This window comes from Vigna unguiculata, chromosome 5 (assembly GCF_037176805.1).
Source record: "Vigna unguiculata cultivar grain cowpea cultivar isolate G323 ecotype 2 chromosome 5, ASM3717680v1, whole genome shotgun sequence".
Classification (NCBI taxonomy): Eukaryota; Viridiplantae; Streptophyta; class Magnoliopsida; order Fabales; family Fabaceae; genus Vigna; species Vigna unguiculata.
Window position 1 is genome coordinate 48,403,083 of NC_140796.1, and position 25,121 is coordinate 48,428,203.

Genomic DNA, 25,121 nt, shown 5'->3' on the forward strand with positions numbered 1-25,121 from the left:
CACACGTGATCCGTTTCAAGAAAAAGTGAAATAGATTTCAAAATCCGTTTGGTATTTTTTAATTTTTTTTCCAGAAACGAAACTCGCGATCCGTTTCAGAAAAGTATGAAATGGATCTCGAAATCCGTTTCATAAGTTTCCATGTTTTTTTATGAAACAGATTCCAAAATCTATTTCATAGTTTTCTGAAATGGATTACGAATTCCGCTTCACAAATTTTAAATTTTTTTTCAAAAACGAAATTCGTGATCCGTTTCAGAAAAGTATGAAACGGATCTCGAAATCCGTTTCATAAGTTTCCATGTGTTTTTTTATGAAACGGATCCCAAAATTCGTTTCATAATTTTCTGAAACGGATTACGAATTCCGTTTCACAAATTTTAAAGAGTGAAAGTTTTGGTTTGGTGTGTGTGCTTTTTGTATGGCTTGAAATGACAATAAAAATCTGCAATCCCCGTCGTCCTTGTTCAGATTCCTATGTTTAATGAAAAAGAGCTCTGCAAAAGATTCTCTTCTCCCATCTCTTTTTTCTCTCTCTAACTCAAAATCAGTGCCCCAGAAGATCTTTGTCCCCAAATCAGAGCATGTAGCACAAAGAATGTTGTGAAAGCCATGGAAAAAAATTTAAAATTTGTGAAACGGAATTTAGGATCCATTTCATACTTTCCTTAAACGATCACGAATTTCGTTTCTGGAAAAAAATTTAAAATTTGTAAAACGGAATTCGTAATCCGTTTCAGAAAACTATGAAACGGATTTTGGGATCCGTTTCATAAAAAAAACATGGAAACTTATGAAACAGATTTTGAGATCTGTTTCATACTTTTCTGAAATGGATCACGAATTCTGTTTCTGGAAAAAAATTTAAAATTTGTGAAACGGAATTCGTAATCTGTTTCAAAAAACTATGAAACGAATTTTGGAATCTGTTTCATAAAAAAAACATGGAAACTTATGAAACAGATTTCAAGATCCGTTTCATATCGCGAATTTCGTTTCTGGAAAAAAAATTAAAAAATATCAAACGGATTTTGAAATCCATTTTGCTTTTTCTTGAAACAGATCACGTGTGGATGACCTTGGAGCAATGACTTAGGAGCAGCTGAAGGAAGCAGGACCACTGCTACAACTTCAAAAAAGCAAGGACCACTAGCACTGGAAATAACACTTTCAAATGAGAGAGATGGAAAGCTGGGACCACTCCAGACAACATAAAATAACGAGAACGGAGGAAGGAGAAGAAAGAAAACGGATGTGAGAAATTGGAGGTGCAACACTGCAATAAATATCAACCGCAATAAATTCACTTTAATTATCCCGACCACTGAGACAAATAAAAAATTATTAGGTCAATAATATCATTTTTGGGGGTACAAAAGAATCTTTGGAGGTGTAGCGAGAAGCCCCAAGTTCTAGACACTTGAAACTTGGCTCCTACTGTGTACACCCCCCGTTCCACTGCTTTTTCTATATACACACACTCCCTTTTTTGTTTCTTTTAAAATTTTATTAAATTAAATACGTTTTGTATCCAAAATACCCTCGTATTTACATATAAAATACCCTGGTATGTACGCATAAAAGAATAAACCTGTCATCTATATTATACTTTTATTGTTATTTAAATATTTTATTATCTATCTTTTCCCCTTTTTATGTTGTTAACCCAAGGTAGAATTTTATTATTAGAAAAATATAATTTAGTCACTGAAATTAATAAAAAAATAATTTAGTCACAAATTATGACTAAAATAGCCACTAAATCAATCTACACAAATATTTATTGTTATAACGATTTAAATAGTTACCAGAAATTTTTAGTCTCTAAATATAATTTTTGAGGCACCGATTTAACAATTGGAAAAAATTTATTTTATAAAATATATTTAATATGATAATTAGTCATTGAATAATTTTGGTCACTAAAACATTATTTAATATGTAATGTTTTAACCAATGATTTAGTGACAAAAAAAATATTATTTTAAAAATATATTTAATATGATAATCAATCATCAAATATTTTTTGGTCGTTAAAATATTATTCAATATGTAATTTTTTTAGTTACTAATTTAGCACCAAAATAAATATTATTTTATAAAATTTATTTAATATAATAACTAATAACCAAATATTTTTGGTAATTAAAACATTATTTATTTAATATAAATTATAATTAATTAAATTATTTATTTTTGTGGTTTGATGTCCCTTAAAGAAAAAATTTAAGCTTTTGCGGTCTGCATTAGTTCCTATTTCCTAAATTCGATTGAAAGATTCATAAAGTCCAAAATTTATATAGCTAAAAAATTGGTGGGATATGGATACGTGGGTGAAAGGTAATATTAGAGCTGTTAAAATGGATTGGAACTCACGAGTCAATCTGGTCCGTTATGGGTTCGGATTGGGTTGGGTTAAAATTTTTTTAACAAATTTTAATATGGGTTAACTTTTGATCCGGCTCACTAGGATTGACTCCGTGGAGAACCGTGTTGACTCACCAACCTGCAAATAAATGATCATACAAGTGTGATTTTTGTTAAGTTCGGTTTTGCATCAAGTTAGGTTAATTTTTAGTCAACACAAAGATAATTTATATATTTTTTTATTTTTGTTTGTATTTGGATTGTATTGAAGTTTATTTACATTTTAATTATAATTATAATTTGGTTTTGATTGTAAAAAAATAAAAATATTGTATTTTTTTAATTAAGTGAGCCCGTGAGTTAACCTGTTTAACACACCAATCCGTAATAGGTCAGATTAGATTTAAATTTGTTTGACTGGTTAATAAATAAGTCGAATTAGATTAACTCCTTAAATGATTAATCCGTAATGAATCAAACTAAGTCCGATCAAATTATCCGTTTTTTGAGCTTTAGGTAATGTATTTTATTCTTTGGGGTCGTTGATTTAAATAACTTAGATGTTGTAGTGATACATTCATATCGGGAGCTTTTATAGCTGAAAATTGAAGGGGACCCACTATGGCTGTGTCATACCAAGTTATCTTAGATTCATCTCACGATGCATATTAAGTGGTATCCAAATTGTGTCAAATTTTATGATTCTAATCGTAAATTTACAACTCTAATGACTATTATCTACCTATTTTCTAGTTAATAAACTTTATTTGTATTTTGAAAAAAAAAAATCAGTTCCAACATGATACTTAAAGTTTTTTTTTTTTTTATCAATTTACTGTTCCATTATTACTTGAGTTTTAAACTTTTCAATACATTGTGAAAATGTATTTTTTAGTGTTATGTTGCAATCTTCTAAGTGTTCTTTTTCTTTTTCTTCCTTTCCAATGAGATGTAGTTTAGATAATTAGAAAATCTTAGTAATAATTATTATAGTAACTGATTTCAACTTTACCATAGATTTGTAATAGGTTATACAATTTTCATTTATTCTTTTTTTTCCGGCAAAAAATCTGTGTTCCTCACCGTAAATAAAATGTAAGGAAAATTTATCTCGACCTTATTGAAATAAGTGATGTATGCATTAATTTTTTTTTTAATTTTGCGTATTTTAATCTTTTTGTTGTTTATCGTTTCGTCTCTGGAATCCTAAAATTTTGTTGTATTTGTTTTTCTCTATTTTGGTGATTTTACTATTCATTCATGCTATTTTGTAAAATCAATAAAATTAGAAAAGAAGAAGAAGCATATTTTAGATACTCATTTTTATAGATAATAACATAGTTGTACCGTCCGGAGAATGGTCGACCTCAACATGCTCATTTTGATTATGACTTAATAAATATTTATCATAAAACGATGAGTTCCAGTCGAGCCAAGGTGACGAGCAAGGAATCCGAGCAAGATTTGGACCGAGCAAGATTTGGGCTAAGCAGGATTTGGGTCGAGCAGGATTTGGTCCAAGCAGAATTTAGGCCGAACAGGATTTGGGCCAAGCAAGATTTGGGCCGAGCAAGATTTGGATCAAGCAGAATTTAAGCCGAGTAGGATTTGGGTCGAGTCGGATTTTGACCAAGCAGAATTTGGGTTGAGGTGGTTAGTTCATTCCTAAAAGGAAGGGATTTAATATCCAGCAGAAAAATAGAAATTGGTGGCTGATATTTTGTCACACAAACACGTCTTCCTACGAATCAGGTAGATATGAGACTTATATAAAAGAGAAGAGAGGAAGAGATAAACAGACCTTTTTTGGAACCAAAACTACTGAACTCCAGAAAAGAAAAATGCATGACTACTAGTGTAAGAATTAGAAAGGTAGTTTGTTCTTGATTTTCGTCTCTTAATATTCAAGAATGGAACGTAATAGATAGTAATTTTGTGCATAGTAGGGTTTTCTTCTTCTTCTTTATACTGTAATTCTTATAGCACTATATTTATATGTGAATTAATACTGGTATTTTTTTTTTCTATATTTTAGGTTTTGATTTAAGCCAAAATTAATACAAAAATGTACGTTGATCAATTTTTTTTGAAGTACATAAATTTACGTTAATTTACATTAGTTTAGTATTTTGTCTAACGTAAATCTTTATCAACTTAAGGATATAAATATTCAACATAAAATATATTGTATGGTAGTGCTAGTAAAAAAACAAAAAGAAAAATAACGTGAGAGTGAATGTTTTTAAATTCAAATTAGAATAATATTTCTGAATACGGCAAGCAAATTCCTAATAAAATGGTTAAAAGAACTGTAAAAACTAATTTCTCACCACGTTTGATAAAACAAATTTGATTTGAATTTATTTTATACTATAGAGGTTATACAACGCAAGTTTTTGTGTGTATTTTATGCATAATTATATCATATAATAAAAGGTTTACGAAAGAAACGAGCACAACAACTATGTAAAGGAAATGATACTGTACAAGATTACAATATTCCAAGACAAAGAGTAAACAGTAGGTTGATAAAGTGACGACGAAGGTGAATTGACAGAGGTAACGACCGCGAGGGTGCTGACAAATGGCGTAGACCTTGACGATGTACCAAGTCTTCACATCAATAATCAATAATAAGGACATTATTAACGTTTTTAGGATTTTAACACTGTAATCCACTATTTCCTTCAACATTTTTATCTCATCACTATCCCACTCAAGAGAACCCACTTGAATTAGGACTATTGTACCCAAGGTAAGTCTATCTTATCACATTGGTGATCAACAATTAAGAACACCAAATTAACGTGTGGTTCCAGTGCAAGTTGATACGATAGCATTGTATTTCAAATGTTTGTTTGAAGAGAGAAGAGAACACAGATATTAGCAATGAGAAGTGAAGAGGTTGTGTTGTCGTTCTCCTTTCTTTTTCTCTGGCTGTCGATATGCTTCGACATATGTTATGGAAGAGATACTCTGAAGGTTAACCAGAAGATAACCCAGGACTCCGAAGGAAACCTTTTTTCATCAAACGCCACATTTGAGCTGGGCTTCTTCTCTCCCGGTGAGGAAAGTGGAGAGAAAAGATACCTGGGGATATGGTATCACGGCTTGGAACCACAAACAGTGGTGTGGGTTGCCAACAGAGATCATCCCGTTGCAGATTCCAGTGGAGTTTTTCGAATTGCGGAGGATGGAAATCTCGTGGTAGAAGATGCATCATCCAAAACCCACTGGTCCTCCAAACTTGAAGCTAACTCGTCCGCCAACAAAACACTGAAGCTCCTAGATTCGGGGAATCTAGTACTAATACAGGATGACTCTGAAACCACATATCTGTGGCAAAGCTTCCAAAACCCAACAGACACGTTTCTTCCCGGCATGAAAATGGATGCGACTTTGTCGTTGACTTCTTGGAGAGACTCCGCTGACCCAGCACCTGGGAACTTCACTTTCAAAATGACTCAAAAGGCTGAGAAACAACGCTTCGTTGTGCAATATCATTCACACATCTACTGGGCACCTTATGAACTTGGCACAGAAGCGGCTTCCCAGAAGGTATTTGATTTGTTGCACAACACCACCTGGAATAGTACAACGTACAAATATTCTAACAAAACAGTCTTCGTATCAAAGCCTTACATGTACAATAAGTCAAGGCTGGTAATGAGTTATAGCGGGGAGATAGTGTTTCTGAAGTGGGACGAGAAACCATTACAATGGAATAAGAAATGGTTTGGACCAGAGGACAAGTGTGACATATATGATTATTGCGGGAGCTTCGGCATATGTAACAGAGATAACCTTCGGTGCAAATGTTTGCCAGGATTCAGTTCTGTTCAAGGTTTGCATTCTGATCGAGAATCGGAGTCCCAAGGATGTGAGAGAAAATCAAAGCCGTGTAACAGTACGAACGAGGACGTGTGGTTCCTGAACTTAACCAATATAAAAGTGGGGAACTCAGACCAAGAAATTTATACTCAAACAGAAGCAGAATGTCAATCGATGTGCATCAACATGTGTCCCGAACCACAGTGCCAGGCATATTCATTTAATACTTCTACGTATGGTGACCGTAGTTCATACTCCTGCTATATCTGGACGGAGCCTTTAACTTCTCTTGTTGAGAACAACCCGCGCGGTCGTGATCTTTCTATCTTGGTTAAGAAATCAGACATAGGTAATTTATATATTCTTAATTCAAATAATTGAAACTTCTATATCAAATTTATAGGTCTTATTGTATTGACTTGTGAGTTTATGGTAAACTCTGGAACATGATTTATGGGTGAATTATTAACTGTTATTATGTAGCACCAACTGCTAAATCCTGTGAACCTTGCGGCACATATGCGATTCCTTATCCCCTGAGCACTGGGCCAAACTGCGGCGACCCCATGTACCACAACTTCAATTGCAACAAATCCTCCGGCATAGTTAGCTTCATGATGCCCGGAGGAAAATCATACCCAGTTACTTGGATCGATGAAGCTACCAGAATGTTTTCCATTCAAACAGATTATTCATATTTCTGTGGTTCCAAAAATCAGAATAATACTCCTAAACCTCCATTCCGTTTAGCTGACTCAAAGTGTTCCAAAAATGTTGGAATGGTTAATATCAGTTGGGAAGCAGCACCAGAACCTCCCTGTGGGAAGCTCATAGACTGTGAGAACTGGCTCCATTCGACATGCACGGAAACAAGTGAAGGAGATCACAGGTGCCATTGCAATTCGCACTATAAGTGGGATACCTCAATTATGATGTGTGCCCAAGGTTAGCTTTTTATTATCCTAACTCTCTTCACAACTTCTATTTATTAATATATAGTCATTCAACAATTACTTATATTATTATTTTATTTCAAAATTTTATTCATATTTGTTATTAACATTTATATGTAATATTTTATTATTCAAATGTGTTGTCAAATGGTTCTTTTAATCTATTTAGAAACACTTTCATTTCATAAGTCTAAATAAAATATATTTATTTATAAAATCAAATTTGAATAGTTTTTTCATAATTAATGTTTATTTTACAAATAATTTTATTTCTAAAAAACATTTACGTAAAAATCATTAATTAATATCATAACATTTCATAATCTCTAATACATATGTAAAAATTTATAAAACATAATAAATAAATAACTACATTTATTTAAATTCAAATTATATTTTTTAAATATTATCGAAATAAAAATTACATATAATTTTATAAATTATTTCAATTAAAATTAAAATTAAAAAATAGTTAAGATTCAAATTAAGTATAACCCAAAAAAGAAACTAAATTGATAACTTCATTTCTTTCAAATGCCTAAACTAAATTTCATTATATTGAAATTTTAGAAATTTGAAACCGAACACACTCTCTCAATTCTTAAATTATTCTTTTATTTTATTTTATTTTATTTTTATCTCAAACTTAGTTGAAACATTGTTAATTCCATTAAGGTTAAGGAATCTTAGGCTTAACATAATGTTTCAATTGATGACAATGCTTATTTCTTTCACATTAAAGTCTATCATGATAATTATTTTTGAATTGACATTAGTTTAGTTTGGACATTTTTTTTTCAACATCAATGGTGTTTTGAAACACAATCTCTTTTTTGTTAAGATAGAGCTATATTATTCTTTCTTGATGTCAATTAGTTAGAGTTATTTTCAATCATCATGGATCAAAGTATAAATTAAGATTATTTTTTTAATCAACATTAATAGGGTATTCTATACCAACATTAATCATGATTTTTTTCGTTTTCTTCACAATATGATATTTTAATAGATCCCAATTTATATTATTTTTTACCAACGTTAGAGACTCTATTTTTCAAGTGTAGTAAGTTTTCTAGTCAACGTTAATATATGTTATTTTTAATTAATTTTATTGAAATTATTTATTTTACTATATAGAGTAGAGTTATTTCTTGATTGATGTTAATTTACTTGACGAATGCTAGTAGGTTATTTTTTGTTGGATGTAAATTAAATTTTTTCCGTTGATTATTTTTCATCTATATCTATAAACATAAAGTAGTACTTTGTGGTAATTAAAATAATTTATTTAGAAAAGAAAATTAAAATGTAATAAATTTGTATTGCATTATCAAAATAAAATATTTAAGAAGTTAGAAGATCAGAAACAAAAGTAAATTAAATTCAATGTATTCTGAATTTTCTAAATATGGGAAAATCCTCTGTCAAATTTCACATATGATGTGTTAAACTCTACAAAGGAACTATCTTGCTGCAAAATACGTACAAAATTCCAGTAGCAGCAAATAAAGCTAATAAATAACCAGTAACGACATTATATATTTTAATGTATGTGAATACGTGGTAATGTATTGTCTTGTGTCATTCTTTTTTTGCATGTTAGGCTGCCATCTGTGTTTCCTTCAGTAAAATTGTTGCATAAGTTTCACTCACTTTGTTTCTTCTGATACTTACAATTGAACACCCACCAACTGCTTGTTAATTTTCCTAAAAGCATCACCTCTCCCACCTTTCCTGCAGTTGTGGCTTTTTGCCATAACAAAAGGTTAATTGTGTGTTAACTATATCTTATTTCTAAACACACATGGATTTCTTCCATTCCAAATGACCCAAAATGCAGAAAACCACAAAAAAATCCCAAACAAAGTTCTTATTATTGTGAGAAAAGATTAACCCTTTAAACTGCACAAACTGTTAAATCACCTTGCATCAGTGCTTATATTCCCATCCAGTTCAAAACTGACTGTCAAAGTGCTGAAGATGCTTCACATTGTACAAAAATACGGTTTGATTTATCCTCATGCCTATCACATTGATTACACACCCTCTGTTTATATTGTCCATGTCCCTTTTTTTCAGTCATGCATGTTAGGATTTTTCTTCTTAATGTATGTAAGTTTCTTAAAATTCCCTGTGGAGCTGAGATTAGTAATGGTACTATATATTCCATACTTTTTTTTGTAACAATTTCATGACTAGAAGGTTAAATAAACTCCGGTGTAAATTCAATGTATTTTGCCTCTTACTTTTTGTGCATTTTATTTCTTTCCGTGGGCAGAAAAGCATTCAACCATCCCAAAGACGACTTTAGTAATTTTTACTATCATGGTGATTCTGGGATGTATAATAGCATTTCTCATTGTGTGGAGAAAGAGAAAAGCTCATAAGCTTGGTAATTAATTTTAGTTTTGGATGTAAAATTAAACTCTTTCATCTACCCTAATTTAATTGATTATATACACATATGTCTTATTAGATAGTGCAGATGAAGCAAGTAGTCGAATTCAGGAGAGCTTGCACGAGAGTGAAAGACATGTGAAAGGTTTGATTGGCTTAGGAAGTTTAGAAGAAAACGACATTGAAGGCATTGAAGTGCCCTGTTATACTTTTGCAAGCATTCTATCAGCTACAGATAATTTCTCAGATTCTAACAAGCTTGGAAGAGGAGGTTACGGACCTGTATACAAGGTGATTCATTAATTCCACATAAATTCACTACTCACCTAACAACGGCTCCATTCCCAAATTTCTCTTAATGTCTGCAATTTTATTTATTTTTTCAATCTAGGGAACGTTTTATGGAGGTCATGATATAGCTGTAAAGAGACTTTCAAATGTTTCCACTCAAGGGTTACAAGAATTCAAAAATGAGGTTATTCTGATTGCCAAACTTCAACACCGGAACCTTGTTAGACTAAGGGGCTATTGCATTAAAGGAGATGAAAAAATCTTACTTTATGAATACATGCCAAACAAGAGCTTGGACTCCTTCATATTTGGTTAGTTTGTCATATTTTATCATATAACTTCTCAGTAGCTCTCTTTAATTATTACAGTCATGAATTTACTAATCTTATTCTTTACATGAAATGTGAAATGCATATGTTGAAAGACCGAACACGAACTTTACTTCTGGATTGGCCAATGCGATTCAAGATAATTGTAGGCATTGCGCGAGGCATGCTCTATCTTCACCAAGACTCCAGATTGAGAGTGATTCACAGAGATTTAAAAACTAGCAACATTCTTCTAGACGAAGAGATGAATCCAAAGATTTCAGACTTTGGTCTAGCCAAAATATTTGGGGGAAAAGAAACTGAAGCAAGTACAGAGAGAGTAGTGGGAACCTAGTAAGTTCAACAAGTATATGTAATTGTGAATATATCTTTGTCAATTTACCGAATTTGATATTTTACACATGCTTGCTACGTCTTAACAATTATTTTTTGGCAGTGGATATATGGCTCCAGAGTATGCATTGGATGGACTTTTTTCAATCAAATCTGATGTTTTCAGTTTTGGAGTAATCCTTCTGGAGATCCTCAGTGGAAAAAGGAACACAGGATTTTATGAATCCAATCAAATTTCTAGCCTTTTGGGTTATGTATGTTTCTTGCTATGCAATTTTGTGCTGTGTATGTTTTTGTGAGTTTGTTGACTTACCAGTAATTTCTGTGGACATCATATCAGGCATGGAAGTTGTGGACAGAGAATAGGCTTCTGGATTTAATGGATTCATGCATTGGTGAAACATGCAACCAAAATCAATTCATCAAGTGTGCAATTATTGGGCTATTATGCATTCAAGATGAACCAATTGATCGACCCAATATGTCAAATGTTTTGTTCATGCTTGACAGAGATACAACAACTATGCCATTGCCAATTCCCACACAACCAACCTTTTTTGTCAACAAGCGTTATTCTAGCTCAGCTTCCTCTTCTAGTAAACCAGAGACAAGTATGCAGTTTGACACCAGTTATCAGCAAGGTAGATAGTAGGGTTTGACTCATTATAAATTGAGCTAAATAATGTCAGTTGAATCCGACTCACTTTTTTATAAACTAGAAATTTTACAATCTAACTTAATTCACTGCGAGTAGATGAGTTTGTGGGTTGACTCACTAATAAATATTTTTTTTTGCAATTTATTTTATATATTTTTTGTACTATGATGAAAGTGAATTGATTTAATTTATTTTTTATAATAGTGGAATCAAAATGTTCATTTAATTCTCAAAATATTATTATAAAAATAATAGTTAAAAATTAAAGTATCAATGTATATAACTTAACAAACAAATTAATTAAACATTTAAACTATTCAAATATTATTGAGCAATATTCTAACATTTAAAAATATGAAATTATGAACCTATATAATTAGAAGTGACAAATAATTATAACAATTTTTTTTTTAAATTGAAAAAAATATTAGTGACTTAAGTGGCTCAACTCACATATTCAACCTGGCTCAAACCTGTGATGAACTGGAATAAAACTCATCTTCACATTTCTAGTCGATTGTTAACGATGGAACCAACAATTTTTCATGGTGCTTTTATATTTCATGTTTAACTTGGAGTTTGAATTAGAATGAGTGTACATTTGTAACAAAATATAACTAACAAATTATTTATCTATTATTTAAATAACTTGAAATTATACAAAGTTATCAAAATGGTTAAAACCTAGGAGTTAATCCAACCTATCACGGATTTGAGTTGGTTTGGGTTAAAAGAAAGGAGAATGATATTTTGACAACTTAGAAGATCTCAGATTGAGAGAGTTGTCAAAATTTAGTTGTTAAAAATCGTTTTTCTAAACAAATTTTGTAAATTTCAGTACGGACCAAAAATAAACTCAAACCACTAAGAACCTGGGTTAACTCACCTCATTATTAATTTAACAGTCCAGCTCAAAATACAAACAACCTTTTTTGTTTTTAATTTTAGGGGAAAGAGAGACCCAAATTTGATATTATTTGGACTTTACTTAGAATTATGATTTAGTTATTTGGACAAATGATATCTTTATTGTCTAAAATGAGAAAAAAAAATTAAAATAGGTTTGGATGTTTTAGATTTGGATTACATGTTAAAAAGAATAGATTAAAGAAAAAAAGTTATAATTTTTTTAATTATGTGAGTCAATCCATTTAAATCACAAATTCGTGGTGGATCAAACTCAAATTTCTTGAGCTCATATATAAGTAAGTGAAGTTAGATTGATTTATTAAGTGATCGACCATGATATTAGTCCATTTTAATAAATGATTATAATTAAATTATAGTTTATTCTACAAACAGTCAATAACCAATTATATATATGTTGTACTAATTTTGATTATTTTTTCACTTCCAAAAACCTATTAATATATATCCATTTCATAGGCAACACTCATTCAATTTCCATACTCACTTTTATACTCATGACTTTTTCTTATTTTCTTAATGACTTAAGCCTAAAAATCTTTCACAATTGAAATCTTTCTTCACGAGTGAAGTTTCACTTCCTTAAACATTCTCTTTTCACCTTGAAAGATCAATTCTCTTTCCAATAAGAATAAGAGTAAATAAAAGATAATATTTTACACTTAATAAAACATTTTATGAATCATATAAAGACGATCAAAATTTAACCATGATTTTTTGTTATGTCTTTTTCTCTTTTGATTCATACATTTTCATAACTGGTAGATTGCATGTAAAATTAGCATCTGATTACTATCAATTGTGAATGTTTATGAAAATATAAAATTTGAAATAAAATCTTAAATAAACAAGTTTAAAATAAATATTTATCCTAACAAATTATGTGGGACAACTTAATTTATATATTTAAGTATTTAAATAACTCATAATGTTTGTAGCAGTAGGCTGGGGAGGTTCATGGGTTTGAGAGGGTAGAAGCAAATTTAAGAATGATGCATTTTACTTAAAATTTATTTTGAGTATTTTTTTAAGCAAAACTATTTATTAAATTGTCCAAATTAATTTAATTTAACTTTCACAATCAAACTCTTGTTCATTGCTTATTTAATTAGAGATTTCATCTCGATTATCCATATTAAACCTTAATTTAGTTAATAGTTATACAATTCAATCCAAGTAAAAATTTCACTTCTTCATCAAAATATATGAAAAAAAAGCTCTCGAAATCCATAAATTGAAAAGTACTGAAAAATAACATAAGACAAAAGAAACACATTTTTAATCCTAATACAAATTCAACTAATAGAATAAAAACAATAGCAATACAAATTCAAAATAAAAAAAATACTAATATATATGAGGATAAAAAGAGTCGATCCAAGAGGAATGTCAAGTCGAGCCTATCCCGACCAAAGATCAAGCCGAGCCTCTCCTGGCCAAAAGTCAAGTTGAGTCGACTCTAGCCAAGTGAGTCCTGACCGAAAGTTGAGCTAAGTCGGCCCAAGCTAAATATACAACAAGTTGGCTCAACTAAAGGTCTACCTATGCCTTTCCGGGTCGAAGGTCGAACCGAGTCAGTCAAGCTGAAGGTCAAGCTGACTCAGCCCAAGCCAAATGTCAAGCTGACTCAATCTGAGCTGAATATGGAGCTGAGTCAACTCGGGCCAAAGTCGAGACAAGTTATTTCTGATCGAAGGTCAAACTAACTCAATTCAGACTTAAGGATGAAGTTGAGTTTAAGGATGAAGTTGAATTTGACTTAAATAAAAATTAATTTATTTTATCGAATCAAGAAAGTTGAAATCTAAAATATTTTAATTACTCCGTCCAAAGAAATTCTTCTAGAAATGAAACTTCATGCATTTCTTTCCAACCATTATATTTCAGGTTTTTATATAATGATGAAATGGTGTTCGGAGATTAAATGTAATGAAAAATGAAGATGAGGATGAATTTAAGTGAAATTGCTTAAAGTAGAAATGGAAAACACAAGAATATAAACTGCATGAAACTAAATTGCCAAAAATAAAAGATAAAGTAGTAAAGGAAATATATGAGATCGATAACCCAAATTACAATAATTATAATTGAATTTATAATTTTTTCGTTCGCTACATTCTAATTGTTTAAATTATAGTCACAATTTATCACCACTTTTTTTTCTACGGGAAAACCTATTTATATTCTGCCTCCCACATTTTTTTACAATTAAGTCAAAATAAAATATAATTACGTAACATTTATCTAAATACAGCTACTTTTGCGTCAAATATGCGTACAAAGGGATGCTTTGCAACTCACTTTTCATAATTATATCATATATAATAAAAGAAAAGTATTTTTTTGACCAGGAATTTTTTATTTTTTTATAAATGTTACAAAAATAAAGTAATAAAATTTTAGAATTTTTTTAATCAAAAGTAATTGTTTGTCGAACAAAATTATATATATATATATATATATATATATATATATATAGATATATATATATAGATATATATATAAAATAAAACGTTTACGAAAGAAATGATCACAACAATTATGTAAATGATTGTAGAAATACATTTATGATTAGAATATTCCAAGACAAAAGAGTAAAGAATAGGTTGATAGAGTGAAGACGAAAGTGAATTGACAGAGGCAACGACGGCGAGAGTGCTGACAAATGGCGTAGACCTTGACGACGTACCAAGTCTTCGGTAATTGTTTGTTCAGATATATTTTTACTATTTAATTTTGATAATTTTTTTATTATATGATGTGTTATTTTTTTAAATGATTTTGAAATATTAAAAATAAAAAAATAAAAAAATATTTAAAATATGTCACTTAGTGAGAGAAAGTTGTAAAAAATTAATACTTAAAAAATTATTTTTCTAATAAAAAATAAGGACATTATTAATGTTGTTAGGATTTGAACACTTTAATCCACTCTTTCCTTCAACATTCTGTATTTCATCACAATCGCACTCAAGGTAAGTCCATCTTATCGCATTAGTGGTCAACAATTAAGAACACCCAAATTAACGTGTGGTTCCATTACAAGTTGATACGATAGCATAGCATTTCAAATGTTTGTTTGATATTATGATTATTATCAGAGATAACACATGTATTAAGAAGGTTTGTATTAGCAATGAGAAGTGAAGGGGTTGTGTTGCCGTTCTCCTTTCTTCTTCTGTGGCTGCCGCTATGGTTGGAAATATGTTTGGGTGGAGATACTCTGAAGGCTAAGCAGAACATAACTCAGGACTCCAAAGGAAACCTTGTTTCATCAAACGACACATTTGAGCTGGGCTTCTTTTCTCCCGGTGGGGAAAGTGGAGGGAAATATCTGGGGATATGGTATCACGGCTTGGAACCACAAACAGTGGTGTGGGTTGCCAACAGAGATCATCCCGTTGCAGATTCCAGTGGAGTTTTTCGAATTGCGGAGGATGGAAATCTCGTGGTAGAACATGCATCATCCAAAACCCACTGGTCCTCTGAACTTGGACCATCCTCATCCACAAACAGAACATTGAAGCTCCTAGATTCTGGGAATCTTGTACTAGTAGAGGATCACTCTGAAACGACTTACCTGTGGCAAAGCTTCCAAAACCCAACAGACACTTTTCTTCCCGGCATGAAAATGGATGCGACTTTGTCGTTGACTTCTTGGAGAGACTCCGCTAACCCAGCACCTGGGGACTTCACCTTCAAGCTGGATCCTAGTGGAACCTTGGTGGTGTTAAAACAATCGCAACTTTACTGGACAGAGTCACTTGATGGATCCGATACAAAGATCTATGATTTCTTGAGCTTGATGAACACTTCATGGACCAGGAATTCAAGCTTCTTGATGTTTCAACAAAAACCTCATCACATAAACAAAAAATCAAGGCTAATAATGAATTCTAACGGGGAGATACAGTTTATGAAGTGGGACGAGGACGACAGGCAATGGGATAAACGGTGGTGGGAACCAGATGGCGCGTGCGACGTATATGGCAATTGCGGGAGCTTCGGCATATGCAAAGAAAATAATTTGATTCCGAAGTATTGCAAATGTTTGCCAGGATTCAGACCCAGGGATGAAAAAAGCCCTGGCGAAGGGTGTATCAGAAAATCAACGTCTTGTAGTGACACGAATGTGACGTTCCTGAACTTAACCAACATAAAAGTGGGTGGGTCAGATGAACAGATTCATTCGGTAACAGAAGCAGAATGTGAATCCTTGTGCCGTAACCGTAGCATTAGCAAGTGTTCTCAGACCCAGTGCCAGGCATATTCATATTCATATTCATATAGTTCTGAAAGGGAGCTTGATGGAGATGGTTATTATAACTCCACATGCGAGATCTGGACGGGAAATTTATCAACTCGTGTAGGTGGTGGTCGCAATCTTTCTGTCCTGGTTAAGAGATCAGATATAGGTAATAATTTATATCTTCTTAACGAAATTGTTTCTTTATGTGTAATGTGACATGACGCTAAATCAGGTGTTTCTTTTGTTTGCCCCAAAACTGAATTAAAACGGTGTTGCGCAGAAGCAACTGCAAAATCGTGTGAACCTTGTGGTGCAAACGAGATTCCTTATCCGCTGAGCACTGGGCCAAACTGTGGAGACCCCACGTACAACAACTTCAGTTGTAATGAATCGACGGGCGACGTTAGCTTCAGGATGCCCGGAGGAAAATCATACCTAGTTACTTGGATCGATGAAGATACCAGAATGTTTTACATTGAAACAGATGATTCATATTCTTGTGGTTCCAGAAATCTAAATAACACTCTTAAATCTCCATTCAGTGTTGTAGCTGACTCAGAGTGTTCCATAAAAGATGGAGTGATTAAAATGAGTTGGGAAGCAGCACCAGAACCTCCCTGTAAGAAGCCCACAGACTGCGAGAACTGGCTCCATTCGACATGCACTGGAACAAGTAAAGGAGATCGCAGGTGCCATTGCAATCCTCACTATAGCTGGAATAACTCAATTATGATATGTGCCAAAGGTTAGCTTTTTTATTATTAGAACAACTTCTATATACTTCTATATTAAATTATAATCTTTTATGATTGAAATGCGTTATCAAATAACCCTTTTTAAAAAATTCATTTATTTAAAAAAAAAACTTTTATTTCATATATCTAAGTAGAAAAAAATTTTACCTATAAAATCAATTTTTGGATATTTTTCTCATAATTAATGTTTATTTTACAGATTGTTTTTTAAAAAATTAGATAAAAGTCACTAATATGATATATATATATATATATATATATATATATATATATATATATATATATATATATATAAGTAACATACCACAGTCTATGGTACATATTTAAAAATGTATAAAAATATAATAAACAAATAACTAAATTTCTTTAAATTCAAATTAAAATGTAATTTTTAAATATTATTGAAATAATAAATTACTAATCATTGTTATTATAAATTGTTTCTATTATGTACGTATAGGAAAACACTACCATCTCATATATAGGAAAAGAAATGCTATTATACATATTTTTATTTTTTTTTAGAATCGTGGTAATGTGTAGTTGAATATAATAAAGGATAAGTAATACATAAACATGAGAATGTAAAGAAACAATGCTACATCAAATAATAGGATATTGCATACACAAATATATCATTACATATGAAATCGAATATAGAAAATATGTAACGGAAAAAATAGAAAATCATTACACATTTTCTCGTAGAGGAGCATGATCTAGTATCCAGTCAAATATGTATAGTCTACCAGAGAGTACAGCAAGAAAGGTTATAGGCTTTATAACTATAGTTTGATTTTAATTTATTTTCAGAATTCTTTATTGGACACTTGACACCACTCTTTTTTTTACTATCATTTGATATTACTCTTTATTATTATTTAGGTTTAATTAATCGTATAGTACCTAGTTTGGGGTTAGTGTGTCAAATAGGTACCCAATTTTAAAAAAGTGTCAATTGCATCCCAACTTTTGAAAATTGCTTCAATTAGGTCCCTTTCAGACAGAGTTGACTAACGCCATTAGTCAACGTGCCACGTGTCAATCTGTGATTTTTTTGATTTTTTTTTTAATTTTTTTAATTTTTTTAATTTTTATTTTTTTTTTAAATTAAAAAAAATTAAAAATGTCACGTGTCAAGTTCCTGTGTGTGACACGTGACATTATCAGTCAGTGTCACTATTAGATGTTATTGTGTTGATTTCGATTTAGTCCCCACATATGTCTTTTTGTTTCAATTTAGTACCTAAGTAATTGTATCTGATTCAATTTTGTCCCAATTATTTTTTTTAATAATTAAAATATTTTTGTAATCCATTTTTTATAAGATTAAAAATAATTAAGTATAAATATTTTTACAAAATTAAGTACTAATATTTATAATGTTTCTCTCAAACTGGGTATTATACGATTAATTAAACCTATTATTTACTTTCTATTTCTTCTAAAAATATAAAAATTAATTTTTGTTAATACTATTTTACCCTTATACAAACTGTGAAATAATGTCAAATAATATTTTTCCTTCTTCATTAGAATTAAAAACTGAAAGATTTTTCCTCAATCTCTGATTTTCCTATTTATCCTCATGGCAAAAATTAGTTTAGTTCAAGTTCTTCTTAAACTTAGATAAGTCCCGTATATACATTCAAAGATTATCTTCTGTATTCACAATCTTAACCTCTCTTTAATGAAATTAATTTTAAACTAATGAAATAATTAATTTTTTTAAAATTAAAAAATTAATTTGAAATAAAAAATAAAAATTCATTCTAAAATTTAAAAATAATTAAGAATCAAATTAAATATAACCCAAAAATAAAGAACTAACTTGATAACTTAATATTTTTGAAAGCTAAACTAAATTTCATTACCCTTGAGTTTGGATAATAATTTTTGAAAAAATAAGTAATTTTTATAAAAAAGTTTAAGATGATTTATTACGAGATGTTTTGAGCAATAATTTTAAAATAAATTAAATTTTTTTAAGAATTTGAATTAAGAACACACACTCTCGTCTCTTAAATTTATGGTTTTTTATTCTTTTTTGGACTGGAATATTGACTTTAAGTATGACGATCTGAATTCAATTAAGGTCAAAGAATCTTTGACTTGCATAATTGAAAATATTAATATCAATGTATGTTTTTTTTTATGTTAAAGTCTATCATGATGATTATTATTTTTTTGGCTATTATCTTAAGATGTTATTGTTTTGTCATATATATATATATATATATATATATATATATATATATATATATATATATATATATATATATATATATATATATATATATATATATATATATATATATATAGTATGCTATTAGTTAGTTATATTAATTAAGACTCTTCTTTTTTTGTCAACTGGTGTTTTACAGTTTATTTGAAACATGATTTTATTTTTTCTTAACATCGAGATTATTCTTAATTGATGCCAATTAGAGTTATTTTCAACCACCATTGATAATAACATAAGTAAAGATTATTTTTTTATCAACATTAATTGAGGTTTCTTCTATCAACATTAATCATGGTTTTTTCATCAACATTGAAATATTATTGATCCCAATTAAGATTATTTTTTATCGAAGTTAATAAAACTATTTTTCAAGTGTAATAAGTCATTTATTTTAGTTGCTATTTTTTGGTTGATGTTATTGAGAATTTGCTTAACTAATATTAATGAGTTATGTTTGGATGGTGTGAACTAAGCTTTTTCGTTGAAGTCGTTATAACTATTTTTATCTGTATTTATATATAAAAGTAGTGACTTTTGTATTTAATGATAATTAAAATAATTTATTAAATAATAAAATTAAAATGTAATAAATTTGTGTTGCAATGTCAAAATAAAGTATTTAAAAAATTAAAGATTTGAAACAAAAGTAATTTAAATTCAGTGTATTCTAAAATTTATAAATATTGTAAAATCCTCTGTCAAATTTCATATATAATATGTCAGTCTACAAAAAACTGTCTAGCTGCAAAAAAACATCGTATACAAGCAGCAATATGTACAAAATTCCAGTAGCAACAAATCACTGACAACATTATATATTTACATCGTGGATACATCATAATGTACTGCCTTGTGTCATTCTTTTTTTTGCATGTTAGCCTAATATGTGTCTCCCTCAATAAAATTACTGCGTAAGTTTCGCTCACTTTGTTTCTTCTAATGCATATATTTCAACACCCACCAACTGCTTGTTAATTTTCCTGAAAGCATCACCCCTCCCATCGATCTGTTTTGCTGAACCAAAATGACCGTATCCCTTCACTGCATTTGTCCCATATAATTAAATACAGATTACAATTTGTTGACTCAAAATTACTAGAACCATATCTCACGAGCCACTTATCTCCACAAACAGATACCACCCATCCGGGAGAACCATGCTTGTTAAAAACTACTTGAAATAAGTACTGGTACTAGATATTCCAAACTTCTTTGGAAAAATTCCATGACTAGAAGATTAAATAAACTGCGGTGTAAGTTTAATGTATTTTGCCTCTTACTTTTTGCATTTTATTTTCGTCCTTGGACAGAAAAGCATTCAACAGACTCACTGGCGATCACTTTTGTAATTTTTACTATCATGGTGATTCTGGGATGTATAATAGCATTTCTCATTGTGTGGAGAAAGAGAAAAGCTCATAAGCTTGGTAAATAATTTTAGTTTTGGATGTGGAATTTAAACTCTTTTATCTACCCTAATTTAATTGATTATATACACATATGTCTTATTAGATAGTGCAGATGAAGCAAGTAGTCGAATTCAGGAGAGCTTGCACGAGAGTGAAAGACATGTGAAAGGTTTGATTGGCTTAGGAAGTTTAGAAGAAAACGACATTGAAGGCATTGAAGTGCCCTGTTATACTTTTGCAAGCATTCTATCAGCTACAGATAATTTCTCAGATTCTAACAAGCTTGGAAAAGGAGGTTACGGACCTGTATACAAGGTGATTCATTAATTTCAGATAAATTCACTACTCACCTAACAACGGCTCCATTCCCAAATTTCTCTTAATGTCTGCAATTTTATTTATTTTTTCAATCTAGGGAACGTTTTATGGAGGTCATGATATAGCTGTAAAGAGACTTTCAAATGTTTCCACTCAAGGGTTACAAGAATTCAAAAATGAGGTTATTCTGATTGCCAAACTTCAACACCGGAACCTTGTTAGACTAAGGGGCTATTGCATTAAAGGAGATGAAAAAATCTTACTTTATGAATACATGCCAAACAAGAGCTTGGACTCGTTCATATTTGGTTAGTTTGTCATATTTTATCATATAACTTCTCAGTAGCTCTCTTTAATTATTATATAATGAATTTACTAACCCTATTCTTTAAATGAAATGTGAAATACATATGTTGAAAGATCGAACACGAACTTTACTTCTGGATTGGCCAATGCGATTCAAGATAATTGTAGGCATAGCGCGAGGCATGCTCTATCTTCACCAAGACTCCAGATTGAGAGTGATTCACAGAGATTTAAAAACTAGCAACATTCTTTTAGATGAGGAGATGAATCCAAAGATATCAGACTTTGGTCTAGCCAAAATATTTGGGGAAAAAGAAACTGAAGCAAGTACAGAGAGAGTAGTGGGAACCTAGTAAGTTCAACAAGTATATGTAATTGTGAATATATCTTTGTCAATTTACCGAATTTGATATTTTACACATGCTTGCTACGTCTTAACAATTATTTTTTGGCAGTGGATATATGGCTCCAGAGTATGCATTGGATGGACTTTTTTCAATCAAATCTGATGTTTTCAGCTTTGGAGTAATCCTTCTAGAGATCCTCAGTGGAAAAAGAAACACAGGATTTTATGAATCCAATCAAATTTCTAGCCTTTTGGGTTATGTATGTTTCTTGCTATGCAATTTTGTGCTGTGTGTGTTTTTGTGAGTTTGTTGACTTACCAGTAATTTCTGTGGACATCATATCAGGCATGGAAGTTGTGGACAGAGAATAGGCTTCTGGATTTAATGGATTCATGCATTGGTGAAACATGCAACCAAAATCAATTCATCAAGTGTGCAATTATTGGGCTATTATGCATTCAAGATGAACCAATTGATCGACCCACTATGTCAAATGTTTTGTTCATGCTTGACAGAGATACAACAACCATGCCATTGCCAATTCCCACACAACCAACCTTTTTTGTCAACAAGCGTTTTTCTAGCTCAGCTTCCTCTTCTAGCAAACCAGAGATAGGTCTGCAATTTGACACCAGTTATCAACAAGGTCGATAGTGCACGATGGAGCCAACAATTTTCCATGGTGTATTTATACGAGGTTAAATATATTTTTGTTCCTTTCACTTTGAATTGAAAATTAAAATTTGTTCTTTTTCGAATTTTTGGTCTAATTTATTCTCTAATTTTAACAATACGTGAATTTAATCTTTTTAATCAAATTTTGTTAAATTTATTTAAAGTTTTAAAAACATATTATGACAGCATTAAAGTTATTTATACCATTTGACACATTTCTGTTTCAATACTATCTTAAATGCGATCATGAAATGTATTTCAAACGTAAAATAAATTTTAAAAAATTTGATTAGTATATATATATATATATATATATATATATATATATATATATATATATATATATATATATATATATATATATATATTTCTAAAAATGAAGGATGAAATCCAACCAAAATTTTAAGAAGAAACAAATTCAATTTTAATTAAAAGTTAAAGTTATTGATACCAAAAACATATATAATAATTTTATATTTCATTTTAAACCGGGAGTTTTAATAATGAAAACGAGTGTTCTACTTTTCTGTCTATAAGAAATTAGATACATTTGTAACAAAATATATCAAACAAATTATTTATTATTTAAATAATTTAGATATATATAAGAAATAATTGGTTATAATTGAATGATGGTATCTTCTGCGAGTAGTCAATAACTAATTATATATCATTTATTTTATTTTGACTATCTTTTCGATCTTTATTAAATGGACAAACAATCTATAAATAGATACCATTCTACAGTACTCGTTCATTTCTAATAATCACTTTTATACTCATAAGTTTTTTTTGTCTTCTTCTGGAAAATCTTCTGCAAATGAATTTATCTTCATAATTGAAATTTGATTTATTTAAAGATTATCTTTTCACATAGAAAGATAAACTCTTTTCTAATAAGAAAAAGGGTATAAAAATAGTAAGTGTTTTAACACCAAAAAAAAATCATTCGATAACTATAAATTTGTGGACTTATTTATTTTAGGTTTAATTAGTGTTTTATTATTTTAATTTGTTATTTTGGTTTTTTTTGTTATTTTTGAATTTAATTTGATATTTAATTTTAAAAAAATAATTTGGTTCTTTTTATTAATTTGAGTTAACGCATGTCAATTTATAAAATTTTTCATTTTTTTTTCAATTTTTTTTTACATTTTTGTAATTATTCAAAAGAAAAACATAAACTATCACGTGTTAGGTTATGGTCATGTTAAGTGTTAATATAGCCGTGGTTATTTTTAATTTAGTCACTCTATTTCAAATGATTTAATTTAATTTTCTTATTTTTTGAAAGATCTAATTTTCTAATTTGAGATCATATTAGTAATTAAATTTAATTAAAAGAGATGGTGAGTTTAGAAACGATGGTAGGGAGGTTGTAAGTTAAACTTTATTACTAATAGAAACTAGCAATTGTCGATATAAAAAATAAAAATAGAAGGAGAGTATTTTTGTAAAACAACTTTAGTCAAAATTATTAACAAGAATTACTTTCTCACAAAAATATCAAAAATAACTTTTTTTCATTACAAAAATATCAAAAATAACTTTTTTTCATTTAAAAAGAGATGTATGGACACCTTTAATTTTCCATCACTTAAAAAACTTTAATATATTTACTTTTCTATTTAATTATTACTAATTCATTTTATATTTGTGAATAAAAATATTTTATTAATGTTAAGTAGGTTAATTTTATTAATGTTAAGTAAGCGTAGAATAAAAAATGGAATATCCATATATCATTACCTATTAATTTCTGTAGTGAAGTGCTTTTGTGTCTCCATTTCCTTTTAGGGCATATTGTAAGTGTGTTCTCTTTTATGGAGATAAACGAAAAAGGCATAATTGGGATAATGTAATGTACTAAGGTTTTCAATACTGTACTAACTTTTTTTATACACAGGAATTTACATATGCTTATATACTTATTGTGTTGAACCTATTTTGAAACTTACATGACCAAGATCGATACGTTTGTTAAGTTTATATAAAATTGCAAGTATTTCAAATTATTCCAATCTTTACTTTATCAAAAATAAGTATTAGATATAAGTATGGTTGCTATTAAAAGATACATTTGTGACTAGGAATGATAACGGGTCGGGTCAGACACGGATAGTGCCTACCCGTAACTCGATCCGTAAAAAAAAAAATTCGCTTGCTACCCGTCGGGTATCTGCTTAAAAAATATCTGCGAATATTTTTAAAATCCGCGGGTACCCGTGGATACCTGATACATACAAATATTTTAAAAAAAAATATTTTATAAATTTTTTAATATAAAATTATAAAATTATAAAATAAAAATAAAAATTAAATTATAATTATAATTATCATTAAATTTGACATAATAAAATATAGTTAATTTTAATTTTAATTAAATTTAACTTAATAAAATATAAATTAAATTTTAATTTTAATTTTTTGCATGTAACGGGTATTCGCAGGTATGGATAATATGATACCCGTACCCGACTCGTTTATAAGCGAGTATTAAAATACCCGCTACCCGCAGGTAGTAACTATCCGTCGTGGATTTTATCTACGGATATCCGCAGGCGCGAATATTTTTATCATCTCTATTTGTAACAAAAGATATCTAACAAATTATTTATCGATTATTTAAGTAACTTGGATATATATATATATATATATATATATATATATATATATATATATATATATATATATATATATATATATATATATATATATAAAGAGATAATTG

At 29.7% G+C, this 25,121-nt stretch overlaps 2 protein-coding genes across 4 annotated transcripts; both read left to right on the forward strand.

Annotated features, from left to right (window-relative positions):
* Positions 1-5,082: 5,082 nt before the first annotated feature.
* Positions 5,083-11,254, forward strand: LOC146886506 (G-type lectin S-receptor-like serine/threonine-protein kinase At4g03230). Of its 2 annotated transcripts, none has more exons than XM_085674126.1 (8): positions 5,083-6,547; positions 6,682-7,143; positions 9,430-9,543; positions 9,637-9,839; positions 9,940-10,150; positions 10,264-10,501; positions 10,605-10,755; positions 10,842-11,254. In XM_085674126.1, the coding sequence occupies exons 1-8, from the start codon at positions 5,257-5,259 to the stop codon at positions 11,148-11,150; spliced, it is 2,979 nt and encodes a 992-aa protein (XP_085530252.1). In that variant the 5' UTR covers positions 5,083-5,256; the 3' UTR covers positions 11,151-11,254. The 2 variants fall into 2 exon arrangements, with proteins under 2 accessions (XP_085530252.1, XP_085530251.1); XM_085674125.1 differs by having other exon boundaries at positions 5,085-6,547; positions 9,628-9,839.
* A 3,769-nt stretch (positions 11,255-15,023) lies between these two features.
* LOC114184726 (G-type lectin S-receptor-like serine/threonine-protein kinase At4g03230) lies at positions 15,024-22,473 on the forward strand. Of its 2 annotated transcripts, none has more exons than XM_085672957.1 (8): positions 15,024-16,501; positions 16,616-17,080; positions 20,646-20,762; positions 20,857-21,059; positions 21,160-21,370; positions 21,483-21,720; positions 21,824-21,974; positions 22,061-22,473. In XM_085672957.1, exons 1-8 carry the CDS (start codon positions 15,223-15,225, stop codon positions 22,367-22,369), a joined length of 2,973 nt encoding a protein of 990 aa, XP_085529083.1. In that variant the 5' UTR covers positions 15,024-15,222; the 3' UTR covers positions 22,370-22,473. The 2 variants fall into 2 exon arrangements, with proteins under 2 accessions (XP_085529083.1, XP_027927838.2); XM_028072037.2 differs by having other exon boundaries at positions 15,025-16,501; positions 20,848-21,059.
* Positions 22,474-25,121: the final 2,648 nt, after the last annotated feature.

Coding starts and splice junctions, on each gene's coding strand:
- LOC146886506 (XM_085674125.1), top strand. CDS start 5,257: ATGAGAAGTGAAGAGGTTGTGTTGTCGTTCTCCTTTCTTTTTCTCTGG. Junction 9,840..9,939: donor GTTACGGACCTGTATACAAG/GTGATTCATTAA, acceptor TTTTCAATCTAG/GGAACGTTTTATGGAGGTCA. Junction 10,756..10,841: donor TTTCTAGCCTTTTGGGTTAT/GTATGTTTCTTG, acceptor ACATCATATCAG/GCATGGAAGTTGTGGACAGA.
- LOC114184726 (XM_028072037.2), top strand. CDS start 15,223: ATGAGAAGTGAAGGGGTTGTGTTGCCGTTCTCCTTTCTTCTTCTGTGG. Junction 17,081..20,645: donor AATTATGATATGTGCCAAAG/GTTAGCTTTTTT, acceptor GTCCTTGGACAG/AAAAGCATTCAACAGACTCA. Junction 21,371..21,482: donor CTTGGACTCGTTCATATTTG/GTTAGTTTGTCA, acceptor ATATGTTGAAAG/ATCGAACACGAACTTTACTT.